Source organism: Mustelus asterias, chromosome 18 (genome assembly GCF_964213995.1).
Source record: "Mustelus asterias chromosome 18, sMusAst1.hap1.1, whole genome shotgun sequence".
Taxonomy (NCBI): domain Eukaryota; kingdom Metazoa; phylum Chordata; class Chondrichthyes; order Carcharhiniformes; family Triakidae; genus Mustelus; species Mustelus asterias.
The window spans coordinates 90,982,649-90,998,320 of record NC_135818.1 but is presented as its reverse complement, the minus strand read 5'-3'; the positions used below and the strand labels follow the sequence as shown (position 1 = coordinate 90,998,320).

General features: G+C 47.3%; 1 protein-coding gene across 4 annotated transcripts in view; it reads left to right on the top strand.

Annotated features, from left to right (window-relative positions):
• The first annotated feature begins 473 nt into the window (after nt 1-473).
• pomt2 (protein-O-mannosyltransferase 2) overlaps nt 474-15,672 on the top strand; it is a 181,322-nt gene continuing 166,123 nt past the window's right edge. For 3 of the 4 annotated variants that reach the window (XR_013500072.1, XM_078234589.1, XM_078234590.1), the window contains exon 1: nt 486-739. Coding sequence is in view for 2 of the 4 variants with exons in the window: in XM_078234589.1 (XP_078090715.1) it covers nt 552-739 (188 nt within the window). In the remaining 2 variants the exon portion in view is untranslated. Of the gene's footprint in view, nt 740-15,672 lie in introns of all 4 variants that reach the window. The other variant, XR_013500073.1, reaches the window with a different exon arrangement.

Genomic DNA, 15,672 nt, shown 5'->3' with positions numbered 1-15,672 from the left:
ACATCCTCTGCTTCATATAGTCACTTGTGCTGTCATTACGCAGCCAGCACTGATTCTTCAATAATCTCATTGGGATCATTCTTGGGAACAAGAATAACTTGATGAAGACCTGTACCTGTAATGGCGCCTCCAGCGGCCAGGGACACCAGGGACAGGCCCCAACTGCCTGCTGCTGATTGGTGGATTGGACAATGCCTGTTGCTGATTGGTGGATTGGGCAATGCCTGCTGCTGATTGGTGGGATCGGGCACTGCCTCCTGATTGGTGGGATCGGGCACTGCCTCCTGATTGGTGGGATCGGGCACTGCCTCCTGCTGATTGGTGGGATCGGGCACTGCCTCCTGATTGGTGGGATCGGGCACTGCCTACTGATTGGTGGGATCGGGCACTGCCTACTGATTGGTGGGATCGGGCACTGCCTCCTGCTGATTGGTGGGATCGGGCATTGCCTACTGCTGATTGGTTGTGCTGCCGGCCTCGTTGATTGGATAAGGATGCGGTTGCTCCGGGAGATGGGGCCTATGCGGCTTCGGGAAAGTTGAGGCCTGGGAATGTTGGCGACGGAGAGGAGCCGCTGCCCGGGGTTCAGGCCGGCAAAGCAGCCGGCAGCCGAGGCCTCGGACTGCAAACCCGAGCGGGTTCGGGATCGCGGCCTCGGAGCTCGTGGCCTCCTTCTGCTGGTCACGTCGCTGTCGTTCTTCAGCCGCTTCTATCGGCTGGCGGAGCCCAGACATGTGTGGTGAGTGTGGGGAAGGGAGAGGGTGTTCAGAGCGGGGATAGCGAGTGGATTGGCCCAGTCTGTACTGTCTGCCGCATAGTCTTAACAACACTGACCAGTATTTATATAGCGCCTTTGACACGGTGCCACAGTAGTTAGCATTGCTGCCTCACAGCGCCAGGGTCCCGGGTTCGATTCCCGGCTTGTGTCTGCGTGGGTTTCCTCCCAAGATGTGTGGGTTCGGTGGATTGGCCGTGCTAAAGTGTCAAGGGGACTAGCTAGGATAAATACATGGGGTTATGGGGAAAGGGCCTGGGTCAGTGTCCCAGGAAGGGTTATCAGAACATCATTCAACACCAAATCACAAAAGGCAATATTAAAAATGCTGACCAAAAGTTTGATTTGATTTATTATTGTCACGTGTATTAATATACAGTGAAAAGTATTGTTTCTTTTGCGCTATACAGACAAAGCATACTGTTCATAGAGAAGGAAATGAGGGAGTGCAGAATGTAATGTTACAGTCATTGCTAGGGTGTAGAGAAAGATCAACTTAATGCAAGGTAAGTTCATTCAAAAGTCTGACAGCAGCAGGGAAGAAGCTGTTCTTGAGTCGGTTGGTACGTGACCTCACACTTTTGTATCTTTTTCCCGACGGAAGAAGGTGGAAGAGAGTCCTTAATTATGCTGGCTGCTTTGCCAAGACAGCGGAAATGTAGACCGAGTCAATGGATGGGAGGCTGGTTTGCGTGATGGATTGGGCTACATTTACGACTTTTAGTATTTCCTTGTGGTCTTGGGCAGAGCCTGGTGATTGTCGAGTGGTATCCATTCATCTGTTGTTGTCGCATCTGCCTGGTCTCGCTGATGTACCATGTCTCGGGACATCCTTTCCTGCAGCGTATTAGGTAGACAAGATACCGAAAAGACGACAGATCACGAACCCACTCAGGTCAACCAATAACACAGACTACGCTGAGAGACTTTGCCGTCGCACCTCTCTCACACTCCTCAACCAGCTCATATACCAGCTCTACAGCAGATCAGATACCACAACCTGGAAACCAAGGTAGAGTCCATATTCTCAACTTGCGCTCAGGACGCAGACCAGCTGCAAAACACTGCCAAGAAGACGAGACAACAAAACTACGCCATCTACATGCACACCAAGAACAGGAAACTTGAGGAACATAAGAAATAGGAGCAGGAGTAGGCCATCTAGCCCCTCGAGCCTGCCCCGCCATTCAATAAGATCATGGCTGATCTGACGTGGATCAGTACCACTTACCCGCCTGATCCCCATAACCCTTAATTCCCTTACCGATCAGGAATCCATCCATCCGCGCTTTAAACATATTCAGCGAGGTAGCCTCCACCACCTCAGTGGGCAGAGAATTCCAGAGATTCACCACCCTCTGGGAGAAGAAGTTCCTCCTCAACTCTGTCTTAAACCGACCCCCCTTTATTTTGAGGCTGTGTCCTCTAGTTTTAACTTCCTTACTAAGTGGAAAGAATCTCTCCGCCTCCACCCTATCCAGCCCCCGCATTATCTTATAAGTCTCCATAAGATCCCCCCTCATCCTTCTAAACTCCAACGAGTACAAACCCAATCTCCTCAGCCTCTCCTCATAATCCAAACCCCTCATCTCCGGTATCAACCTGGTGAACCTTCTCTGCACTCCCTCCAATGCCAATATATCCTTCCTCATATAAGGGGACCAATACTGCACACAGTATTCCAGCTGCGGCCTCACCAATGCCCTGTACAGGTGCATCAAGACATCCCTGCTTTTATATTCTATCCCCCTCGCGATATAGGCCAACATCCCATTTGCCTTCTTGATCACCTGTTGTACCTGCAGACTGGGCTTTTGCGTCTCATGCACAAGGACCCCCAGGTCCCTTTGCACGGTAGCATGTTTTAATTTGTTTCCATTGAGATAGTAATCCCATTTGTTATTATTTCCTCCAAAGTGTATAACCTCGCATTTCTCAACGTTATACTCCATTTGCCATATCCTCGCCCACTCACTCAGCCTGTCCAAATCTCTCTGCAGATCTTCTCCGTCCTCCACACGATTCACTTTTCCACTTATCTTTGTGTCGTCTGCAAACTTCGTTACCCTACACTCCGTCCCCTCCTCCAGATCATCTATATAAATGGTAAACAGTTGCGGCCCGAGTACCGATCCCTGCGGCACGCCACTAGTTACCTTCCTCCAACCGGAAAAACACCCATTTATTCCGACTCTTTGCTTCCTGTCGGATAGCCAGTCCCCAATCCACTTTAACACACTACCCTCAACTCCGTGTGCCCTAATCTTCTTCAGCAGCCTTTTATGGGGCACCTTATCAAAAGCCTTTTGGAAATCCAAAAACACCGCATCCACCGGTTCTCCTCCATCAACCGCCCTAGTCACATCTTCATAAAAATCCAACATGTTCGTCAAGCACGACTTTCCCCTCATGAATCCATGCTGCGTCTGATTGATTGAACCATTTCTATCCAGATGCCCTGCTATCTCCTCTTTAATAATGGATTCCAGCATTTTCCCTACTACAGACGTTAAGCTGACCGGCCTATAGTTACCTGCCTTTTGTCTCCTTCCTTTTTTAAACAGCGGCGTAACATTAGCCGTTTTCCAATCAACCGGCACTACCCCAGAATGCAACGAGTTTTGATAAATAATCACTAACGCATCCACTATTACCTCTGACATTTCTTTCAATACCCTGGGATGCATTCCATCCGGACCCGGGGACTTGTCCACCTTCAGTCCCATTAGTCTACCCAGCACTGCCTCTCTGGTAACATTAATTGTATTAAGTATTTCTCCTGCTGCCAATCCTCTATCGTTAATATTTGGCAAACTATTTGTGTCCTCCACCGTGAAGACCGACACAAAAAACTTATTTAAAGACTCAGCCATATCCTCATTTCCCATTATTAACTCCTCCCTCTTGTCCTCCAAGGGTCCAACATTCACTCTAGCCACTCTATTCCTTTTTATATATTTATAAAAACTTTTACTATCATTTTTTATATTAGTTGCTAGCCTAGCTTCATAGTCTATCCTTCCTTTCTTTATCGCTTTCTTAGTCTCTCTTTGTTGTTTCTTAAATTTTTCCCAATCACTTGTTTCTCCACTATTTTTGGCCACTCTGTACGCAGCTGTTTTTATTTTAATACTCTCCTTTATTTCCTTCGTTATCCACGGCTGGTTCTCCCTTTTCTTACAATCCTTGTTTTTTGCTGGAATATATTTTTGCTGAGAACTGAAAAGGATCTCCTTAAAAATCCTCCACTGTTCCTCAGCTATCCTACCTGCCAGCCTGCTCTCCCAGTCTACCGTAGCCAATTCATCCCTCATCCTATCATATTTCCCTCTGTTCAAACAGAGGACACTGGTTTGGGACCAAACTTTCTCCTCTTCCATCTGTATCAGAAATTCGACCATATTGTGGTCACTAGACCCAAGAGGGTCCTTCACAATAAGTTCCTTAATTCTACCTACCTCGTTACACAATACCAGATCCAAAATAGCTCGTTCCCTCGTCGGTTCCGTAACATGCTGTTCAAGGAAACTATCCCGACAGCATTCTAAGAACTCTTCCTCCATTCCACCCTTACCGACTTGAGTCTGCCAGTCAATGTGCATGTTGAAGTCCCCCATGATTGTTGCCGTTCCGTTTTTACACGCATCCCTTATCTGCTTGTTTATAGCCCTCCCTACCTCAACATTATTATTTGGGGGCCTATATACCACACCTACTAGTGTCTTTCTCCCTCTACTATTCCTCATCTCTACCCATAATGATTCCACGTTTTGTTCCTCAGAGCCTATGTCATCCCACAGTACTACCCTGATATTATCTCTTATTAATAGCGCGACCCCACCACCTTTTCCTTCCTGTCTATTCTTCCTAAACGCCTGATACCGCTGGATATTCATCTCCCAGTCCTGGTCACCTTTCAGCCACATTTCTGTAATGGCCACTAGATCGTACTCACTTGTGCTGATTTGCACCATCAACTCATTTACCTTGTTCCGAATGCTTCGTGCATTCAGGCAAAGTGTCCTTATTCCAGCTTTTATCTGGACCCGCTTTGATGAGTCGCGAACACCCTCTCCCTCTACTCCCTTATCTAAATTACCGCCTTCATTCACTTGCACCCTCTCCTCTACCATTAATTTTGTAATTCCCCTTACCCCTGCATCCTCCCCCCCCATCAATTAGTTCCTTGATCCTAGTCAACTCTTCTAGCTCCCCTCCCCCCAACCTATCTAGTTTAAATTCTCCCCAGTAGCAGAAACTCCGCATCATCTCTTTAAAATGTGCTGAACCCTCTCTGCACCTGTAAAGACTTGATTACCTGTTAAGACTCGCATTCCAACCATCTTGCAATTGAGCCTGTGTCTATATATGCCTTGTTTGTGAACCCAACACTCCACTCACCTGATGAAGGGACAACGCTCTGAAAGCTCATGCTACCAAATAAACCTGTTGGACTTTAACCTGGTGTTGTGAGACTTCTTACTGTGCCGAAAATTGGGAATGTTTAAGAGGTCAGAATTAGATGGGTAGTTAAAAGTTTTTACATTAACACTGCAAAAAAGTTGCTGTGAATTCCCCTAGTCACCAGTCTGGCTCCTGTTCGGGACAATGCACCTAACCAGCACGTCTTTCCGAATGTCAATACCTTCCTCCAGTCTCAAACTGTTCACCACTTCTCTCAATTTCCTGTCACTCAGCCAATTTCCTGTCAACTCAGCGACTGGCCCGGATGGGGTACCTGGACGAGCACTCGGATCCTGTGCGGATCAGCTGGCAGGAGTATTTGCAGACATCTTCTGAGGTCCCTATCTGCTTCAAGAAGACGATCATCATCCCAGTACCTAAGGAAAACCAAGCAGCATGCCTTAATGACTATCGGCCGGTGGCTCTGACATCTATCATGAAGTGCTTCGAAAGGCTAGTCATGGCACGAATCAATTCCAGCCTCCCGGACTACCTGGATCCACTACAGTTTATCTATCGCCGCAACAGGTCCACAGCGGAAGCCATCTCCCTGGCCCTGCACTCGACCCTGGAACACCTAGATAACAAGGACACCTATGTGAGACTCCTATTTATTGACTACAGCTCAGCCTTCAACACAATTATTCCCACAAAACTCACCTCCAAACTCCGTGGCCTGGGCCTTGGCACCTCCCTCTGCGACTGGATCCTGAACTTCACAACTCACAGACCACAATCAGTAAGGATAGTCATAGAGGTTGACAGCATAGAAACAGACCCTTCAGCCCAACTTGTCCATGGCAGCCTTTTTTTAAACCCCTAAACTAATCCCAATAAACTGAGTTAAAGTTTATGTATTATAGAATCATAGAATCCTACAGTGCAGAAAGAGGCCATTCGGCCCATCGAGTCTGCACCGACCACAATCCCACCCAGGTCCTATCCACATATCCTTACATATTTTACCCACTAACCCCTCTAACCTATGCATCCCGGGACACTAGAGCAATTTAGAATGGCCAGTCAACCCAGCCCGCACATCTTTGGACTGTGGGAGGAAACCAGAGCACCCGGAGGAAACCCATGCAGACATAGGGAGAATGTGCAAACTCCAACAGACAGCGAGCCGGGATTCGAACCCAGGTCCCTGGAGCTGTGAAGCAGCAGTGCTAACCACTGTGCTACCACTGAGGGAGAATTTAGCATAGCCAATGCACCTAACCAGCACATCTTTCGGACAGTGGGAGGAAACCGGAGCACCCGGAAGAAATCCCATGTAGACACGTAGAGAACGTGCAGATGCCGCACAGACAGTGACCCAAGCTGGGAATCGAACCTAGGTCTATGGTGCTGTGAGGCACCAGTGGTAACCACTGTGCCATGTGCTGCCCGAGTTTCTTCATCTCAGTCCAAAATGACCTACCACATATCCTGAGAGTGTGCATGCCCCTGTCTACATCAAAGGGGACGAAGTAGAAAGGATCGAGAGCTTCATGTTTTTAGGTGTCCAGATCACCAACAACCTGTCCTAGTCCCCCATGCCGACATTATAGTTAAGAAAGCCCACCAATTCCTCTACTTTCTCAGAAGACGAAGGAAATTTGACATGTCAGCCACGGCTCTCTCCAACTTTTACAGATGCACCATAGAAAGCATTCTTTCTGGTTGTGTCACAGCTTGGTATGGCTCCTGCTCTGCCCAAGACCACAAGAAACTACAAAAGGTCGTGAATGTAGCCCAATCCACCATGCAAACCAGCCACCGATCCATTGACTCTATCTACACTTCCCACTGCCTCAGCAAAGCAGCCAGCATAATTAAGGACCCCCACACACCCCTGGACATTCTCTCTTCCACCTTCTTCTGTTGGGAAAAAGATGCAAAAGTCTGAGGTCACAAGTCAAGAACAGCTTCTTCCCTGCTACCGTCAAACATTTGAAACTACTTTTCACTGCATACTAATACACGTGACAATAAATCAAATCATTGTTCCAGGACTAGCTGTCCCCACCCCACCTGCTGGCCCTGTCAAAGTTTTAAATGTTTCAATTAGACCCCCCCCCTCATTCTTTTTAAATTCCTGTAAAAACCGGCCCAGTTGACCCAATCTCTCAATTGGAAGATTTCATTCATAGAGTTCTGGAAAAGGTGGATTCAGATTTGAGAGACAACAACCTGTTTTTACTATAAAAACAGAAAATGCTGGCAAATCTCAACGAGTCTTGACAGCATCTGTGGGAAGAGACCAGAGCCAACATTTTGAATCAGGTTGGCCCTTCGTCAGAGCTGAACAAGTTCTTACTACTACTCCTTGTTTTTTCAACAACTTAAATCAACACTTAGCTCTTCCATTCCAGACAGGAACCCATCAACTTCAAGGGAAAAGACAGATATGATTGATATGATATTGAGGAAAGATATTAACACAGATGATGTGGAATTTGTGTGGATCGAGTTAAGAAACAACAAGGGGCAAAAACCATTGGTGGGGGTGGTATACAGACCACCAAACTGTCGTGACGTTGTTGGGAAAAGCATTAGACAGGAAATCAGAGATGGAACATCTGTGATTATGGGTGACTTTGATCTGCATATAGATTGGGAGAGTCAAATTAGTTACAATAGAGGAGGAATTTCTGGAGTGCATATGGGACGGATATCTGGAGCAATACGCTGAGGAACCACCAAGGGAACAGGCCATCTTGGACTGGGTGTTGTACAATGAGAAAAGAGCCCTTGGGGATGAGTGACCATAATATGGTATAATTCTCTGTCAGTGTGGATAATGATGCAATTGATTCTGAGACCAGGATCCTGAATCTCAGTAAAGGGAACTATGATGGTATGAGGCATGAATTGGCCATGATTGACTGGGAAACATTACTGAAAGAAAAGACAGTGGACAGGCAATGGCAGGCATTTAAAGAACAAATAGATGAACTCCAGAAGTTGTTTATTCCTGTTTGGCTCAAGAGTGGTAAGGGAGTTGTAGCCAAACCATGGCTTAGAAGGGAAATTAGAGAGAGCATCAGATTCAAGGAAGAAACATATAAATTGGCCAGAAAAAGCAATAGGCCTGAGGATTGGGAGCAGTTTAAAATTCAGCAAAGGAAAGTCCTGGAATTGATTAAGAAGGGAAAAATAGAATATGAAAGGAAGCTAGCGGGAACATAAAAACTGACTGTAAAAGTTTCTGTAGATATGTAAAGAGAAAACGCTTGACAAAAACAAATGTGGACCCCTTGCATTCAGAAACGGGAGAATTCATAACGGGGGATAAAGAAATGGCCAAGGAATTAAATTTGTACTTTATTCATGTCTTCCTTTGTGAAGACTGAAGCAATGTATCAGTAAATCTGAGAGAAACATGTTTTAGTGAGGAACTGAAGGAAATCAGCATGAGTAGAGAAATGGTTTGGAGGAAATTGATAGGATTGAAGGTGGATAAATCTCCAGGGCCTGATAATCTTCAGCCCAGAGTACTTAAGGAAGTGGCCCTGGAAATAGTAAATGCATTGGTGGTTATTTTCCAAAATGTTTTGGACTCTGGACTGGTTCCTACAGATTGGAGGGTAGCTAACGTAAACCGGCTCTTTAAAAAGGGAGGTAGAGAGAAAACGGGGAACTATAGACCCCATGGAGTATTGTGTCCAGTTTTGGTCTCCTTATTTGAGAAAGGATGTGGTGGTATTGGAGGCAGTTCAGAGGAGGTTCACCAGACTGATTTTGGGAATGAAAGGATTGACGTATGAGGAGAGATTAAACAGTTTGGACTTTACTTGCTGGAATTTAGAAGGATGAGAGGGGATCTGATCGAGGTATATAAAATTTTAAAAGGGTTTGATGAAGTAAATGTAGGCAAATGTTTCCTCTTATGGGGCAATCCAGAACAAGAGGTCACAGGTATAGGTTGAAAGGCAGTAGATTTAAAACTGAGATGAGGAGGAACTACAACTGGCAGAGAGTGGTGAACTTGTGAAACTTGCTGCCCCACAACAGTGAAGGTTTACCAGGCTAATTCCCAGGATGGTAGGTCTGCAATATGAGGAGAGACTAAGTCAGTTAGGATTATTTTCATTGGAGTTTAGAAGAGGGGATCTCATAGGAACTTATAAAATTCTAACACGGTTAGACAGGGTAGATTCAGAAAGGATGTTCCCGATGGTGGGGGAGTCCAGAACCAGGGGTCAAAGTTTGAGGGTAAGGGGTGTTTTTGAACTGAGGCAAGGAGAAATTTCTTCACCCAGAGGGTGGTGAATGTGTGGAATTCACTACCACAGAATGTAGTTGAGGCCAAAACGTTGTCTGATTTCAAGAAGAAATCAGATATAGCTCTTGGGGCTAAAGGGGTCAAGAGATTTGGGAAATTTAGGAGGCATAGTTGGTAAGTTTGCAGATGACACCAAGATTGGTAGCATAGCGATCAGTGAAGAAAGTCATCTAGGATTGCAACAGGATCTTGATCAATTGGGCCAGTGGGCTGGTGAATGGCAGATCGAGTTTAATTTAGATAAATGTGAGGTGATGCATTTTGGTAGCTTGAACCAGGGCAGAACCTCCTCAGTTTACGATAAGACATTGAGGAGAGTTATAGAACTAAGAGTACAGGTTCATAGCTCCTTGAAAGTGGAGTCACAGGTGGACAGGGTGGTGAAGAAGGCATTCAACATGCTTGGTTTCATTGGTCAGAATATTGAAGATGTGGAGATGCCGGCGTTGGACTGGGGTAAGCACAGTAAGAAGTCTCACAACACCAGGTTAAAGTCCAACAGGTTTATTTGGTAGCAAATACCATAAGCTTTCGGAGCTTGCTGCTCCTTCGTCAGATGGAGTGGTCTCTGTTCTCCAACAGTGCACAGACACAGAAATCAAGTTACAGAATACTAATTAGAATGCAAATCTCTACAGCCAGTCAGGTCTTAAAAGGTACAGATAATGTGGTTGGAGGGAACATTTAAACACAGGTTAAAGAGATGTGTATTGTCTCCAGACAGAACAGCTGGTGAGATTATGCAAGACCAGGGGCGAGCTGTGGGGGTTACTGATAATGTGACATAAATCCAACATCCCGGTTTAGGCCGTCCTCATGTGTGCGGAACTTGGCTATCAGTTTCTGCTCAGCGACTCTGCGCTGGAACACTACAGGAACACTACAGACAGTTACCCACAGATCCAACCAAAGAACACACCCGTCAACTCAACACTCTGATCAAAACCTTTGATCCGGACCTTCAGAGCACCCTCCGTGCTCTCATCCCACGTACTCCATGCGTTGGAGATCTCTACTGCCTCCCAAAAATACACAAGGCGAACACACCCGGCCGTCCCATCGTTTCAGGAAATGGAACCCTGTGCGAGAACCTCTCCGGCTATGTCGAGGGCATCTTGAAACCCATTGTACAAAGAACCCCCAGCTTTTGTCGCGACACTACGGACTTCCTACAGAAACTCAACACACATGGAGCAGTTGAACCAGGAGCACTCCTCGTCACAATGGATGTCTCGGCACTCGACACCAGCATCCCCCACGATGATGGCATTGCTGCAACGGCCTCAGTACTCAATGCTGTCAACTGCCAGTTTCCAGATGCAATTTTACAACTCATCCGCTTCATCCTGGACCACAATATCTTCACCTTCAACAACCAGTTCTTCATCCAGACACACGGAACAGCCATGGGGACAAAATTCGCACCTCAATATGCCAACATCTTCATGCACAGGTTCGAACAAGACTTCTTCACCGCACAGGACCTTCAACCGATGCTATATACTAGATACATCGATGACATTTTCTTCCTTTGGAGTCATGGTGAGCAATCACTGAAACAACTATATGATGACATCAACAAGTTCCATCCCACCATCAGACTCACCATGGACTACTCTCCGGAATCGGTTGCATTCTTGGACACACGCATCTCCATTAAGGACGGTCGCCTCAGCACCTCACTGTACCGCAAGCCCACGGAAAACCTCATGATGCTCCACTTCTCCAGCTTCCACCCTAAAGACGTAAAAGAAGCCATCCCCTACGGACAAGCCCTCCGAATACACAGGATCTGCTCGGATGAGGAGGATCGCAACAGACACCTCCAGACGCTGAAAGATGCCCTCATAAGAACAGGATATGGCGCTCGACTCATCGATCAACAGTTCCGACGCGCCACAGCGAAAAACCGCACCGACCTCCTCAGAAGACAAACATGGGACACGGTGGACAGAGTACCCTTCGTCGTCCAGTACTTCCCCGGAGCGGAGAAGCTACGGCATCTCCTCCGGAGCCTTCAACATGTCATTGATGAAGACGAACATCTCGCCAAGGCCATCCCCACACCCCCACTTCTTGCCTTCAAACAACCACGCAACCTCAAACAGACCATTGTCCGCAGCAAACTACCCAGCCTTCAGGAGAACAGTGACCACGACACCACACAACCCTGCCACAGCAACCTCTGCAAGACGTGCCGGATCATCGACACGGATGCCATCATCTCACGTGAGAACACCATCTACCAGGTACACGGTACATACTCTTGCAACTCGGCCAACGTTGTCTACCTGATACGCTGCAGGAAAGGATGTCCCGAGGCATGGTACATTGGGGAAACCATGCAGACGCTACGACAACGGATGAATGAACACTGCTCGACAATCACCAGGCAAGACTGTTCTCTTCCTGTGGGGGAGCACTTCAGCAGTCACGAGCATTCAGCCTTGGATCTTCAGGTAAGCGTTCTCCAAGGCGGCCTTCACGACACACGACAGCGCAGAGTCGCTGAGCAGAAACTGATAGCCAAGTTCCGCACACATGAGGACGGCCTAAACCGGGATGTTGGATTTATGTCACATTATCAGTAACCCCCACAGCTCGCCCCTGGTCTTGCATAATCTCACCAGCTGTTCTGTCTGGAGACAATACACATCTCTTTAACCTGTGTTTAATGTTCCCTCCAACCACATTGTCTGTGCATTTAAGACCTGACTGGCTGTAGAGATTTGCATTCTAATTAGTATTCTGTAACTTGATTTCTGTGTCTATGCACTGTTGGAGAACAGAGACCACTCCATCTGACGAAAGCTTATGGTATTTGCTACCAAATAAACCTGTTGGACTTTAACCTGGTGTTGTGAGACTTCTTACAGAATATTGAATACAGGAGTTGGGATGCCTTGTTGAAGTTGTACAAGACATTGATAAGGCCACACTTGGAATACTATGTACTGTTCTGGTCACCCTATTATAGAAAGAATATGATTAAACTAGAAAGAGTGTAGAAAAGATTTACTAGGATGCTACCGGGACTTGATGGTTTGAATTATAAGGAAAGGCTGGATAGACTGGGACTTTTTCCCTGGAGTGTGGGAAGCTTAGGGGTCCAGGATGTCGCTGGTCGAGTCCCAGAAATCCTGAGGGGGGAGGGAGAGCAGCCAGGGGTAGCGGTACATATTGGTACCGCTGATGTGGGAAGGAAGGGGGGAGGGGTCATGAAAAGAGAGTATAGGGAATTAGGGAGACAGCTGAGAAGGAGGAGAGCAAAGGTAGTAATCTCAGGATTGCTGCCTGTGCCACGGGAAGGTGAGGGCAGGAATGGAGTAAGGTGGAGAATGAATGTATGGCGGAGGGACTGGTGCAGGGGGCAGAGAATCAGTTTCCTGGACCACTGGGACCTCTTTAGGGGCAGGTGTGACCTGTACACAAAGAACGGGTGGCACTTGAATCCCAGGGGGACCAATATCCTGGTGGGAAGGTTGGCTAAGGCTACTGGGGAGAGTTTAAACTAGATAGGTTGGGGGGAGGGGATCGAGACGAGGTGACTGGGAGTGAGGAAGTTAGCTTGCAAACAGAGAAGGGTTATAGACAGTGCAAGAGGGAGGATGGACGGGGGATAGAGAAGGAGAGAGCTCAGACCAAAGGATTGAGATGTGTTTACTTTAATGCCAGGAGTATGGTGAATAAAGGGGATGAGCTCAGAGCATGGATCGATGCCTGCAAGTGTGATGTGGTGGCCATTACGGAGACTTGGATGTCTCGGGGACAGGACTGGATACTCCAGGTGCCGGGATTCAGATGTTTCAGGAAGGACAGGGAGGGAGGCAAGACAGGGGGTGGAGTGGCACTGCTGATCAGGGATAATGTCACAACTGTAGAGAGGGTGTATGCTGTGGAGGGATTGTCTACAGAGTCTCTGTGGGTGGAAGTTCGGAGTGGGAAGGGGTCGATCACTTTGTTGGGAGTTTTCTATAGGCCGCCCAATAGTAACAGGAAGGTGGAGGAGCAGATAGGGAAACAGATCCTGGAGAGTTGCAATAATAGCAGAGCTGTTGTGATGGGAGACTTTAATTTCCCAAACATAGATTGGAATATCCCTAGGGTAAGGGGATTGGATGGGGAGGAGTTTGTTAGGTGTGTTCAGAAGGGTTTCCTGACACAGCATGTGGACAAGCCTACAAGATGTGAGGCTGTACTTGATCTGATACTGACCAATGAACCTGGACAGGTGTCAGATCACTCAGTGGGAGAGCATCTTGGGGATAGCGATCATAACTCTATCTCCTTTATGCTTGCATTGGAAAAAGAGAGGATCAGGCAATCTAGGAAAACGTTTATATAGTGTAAGGGGAAATATGAAGACATAAGGCAGCAAATTAGAGGAGTAAATTGGAAGGAGGTATTCTCGGGGAAATCTACTGAAGAGAGGTGGCAGTTTTTCAAGGAATGTCTGTCTAGAGTTCTACAGGACAACGTTCCGAGCAGACAGGGAGGAGTTGGTAGGTGAAAGGAACCGTGGTGCACGAAAGCTGTGTGGGACCTAGTCGAGAAGAAAAGGAAAGCGTACAAAAGGTTCAGAGAGCTTAGTGAAGATCGGGATCTAGATGAGTATACGGCTTGTAGGAAGGGACTAAAGAAGGAAATTAGGAGAGCCAGAAGGGGTCACGAGAAGGCCTTGGCAGGTAGGATTAAGGAAAACCCTAAGGCGTTCTATAAATATGTGAAGAGTAAAAGGATGAGACGTGAAGGAATAGGGCCTATAAAAGGTGAAGGCGGGAAAATCTGTACAGAACCAGTAGAAATGGCAGAGGTGCTTAATGAGTATTTTGCCTCGGTTTTCCAGAGAAGGACCTGGGTGGATGTACTGCGGGCTTGCAGTGGACTGAAAAGATTGAGTATGTGGACTTGAACAAAGAGGTTGTGCCGGAATCTTTGAATGGCATCAAGATAGATAAGTTGTCGGGTCCGGATGGGATGTACCCCTGGTTACTGTGGGAGGCGAGGGAAGAGATTGCAGAGCCTCTGGCGATGATCTTTGCTTCGTCGATGGAGACGGGAGAGGTGCCAGAGGATTGGAGGATTGCAGATGTGATTCCTATTTCAAGAAGGGGAATAGGGATAGCCCAGGAAATTACCGACTGGTGAGTCTAACCTCAGTGGTTGGTAAGCTGATGGAGAAGATCCTGAGGGACAAGATTTATGAGCATTTAGAGAGGTTTAGTATGCTCAAGAATACTCAGCATGGCTTTGTAAAAGGCAGATCGCGCCTTACGAGTCTGGTGGAGTTCTTCGAAAATGTGACTAAACACATTGACGAAGGGAAAGCGGTAGATGTGGTTAATATGGATTTTAGCAAGGCGTTCGATAAGGTCCCCCATGCAAGGCTTCTAGAAAAAGCGAGTGGGCATGGGATCCAAGGGGCTGCTGCCCTGTGGATCCAGAACTGGCTTGCTCAAAGGAGGCAGAGAGTGTGTATAGATGGGTCTTTTTCTAAATGGAGGTCGGTCACCAGTGGTGTGCCCCAGGGATCTGTTTTGGGACCCTTGCTGTTTGTCATTTTCATAAATGACCTGGATGAGGAAGTGGAGGGATCGGTTGGTAAGTTTGCCGACGACACGAAGGTTGGTGGGGTTGTGGATAGTCTGGAGGGATGTCAGAAGTTACAGAGGGACATAGATAGGATGCAAGACTGGGCGGAGAAGTGGCAGATGGACTTTAACCCAGATAAATGCGTAGTGGTCCATTTTGGCAGGTCAAATGGGATGAAGGAGTACTATATAAAGGGAAAGACTCTTAGTACGGTAGAGGATCAGAAGGACCTTGGGGTCCGGGTCCATAGGACTCTAAAATCGGCCCCGCAGGTGGAGGAGGTGGTTAAGAAGGCGTATGGTGTGCTGGCCTTTATCAATCGAGGGATTGAGTTTAGGAGTCCGGGGATAATGATGCAGCTATATAAGACCCTCGTCAGACCCCACTTGGAGTACTGTGCTCAGTTCTGGTCGCCTCATTACAGGAAGGATGTGGAAAAGATTGAAAGGGTGCAGAGGAGATTTACAAGGATGTTGCCTGGATTGAGTGGCATGCCTTATGAGGATAGGCTGAGGGAGCTCGGTCTTTTCTCCTTGGAGAGACGTAGGATGAGAGGAGACCTAATAGAGGT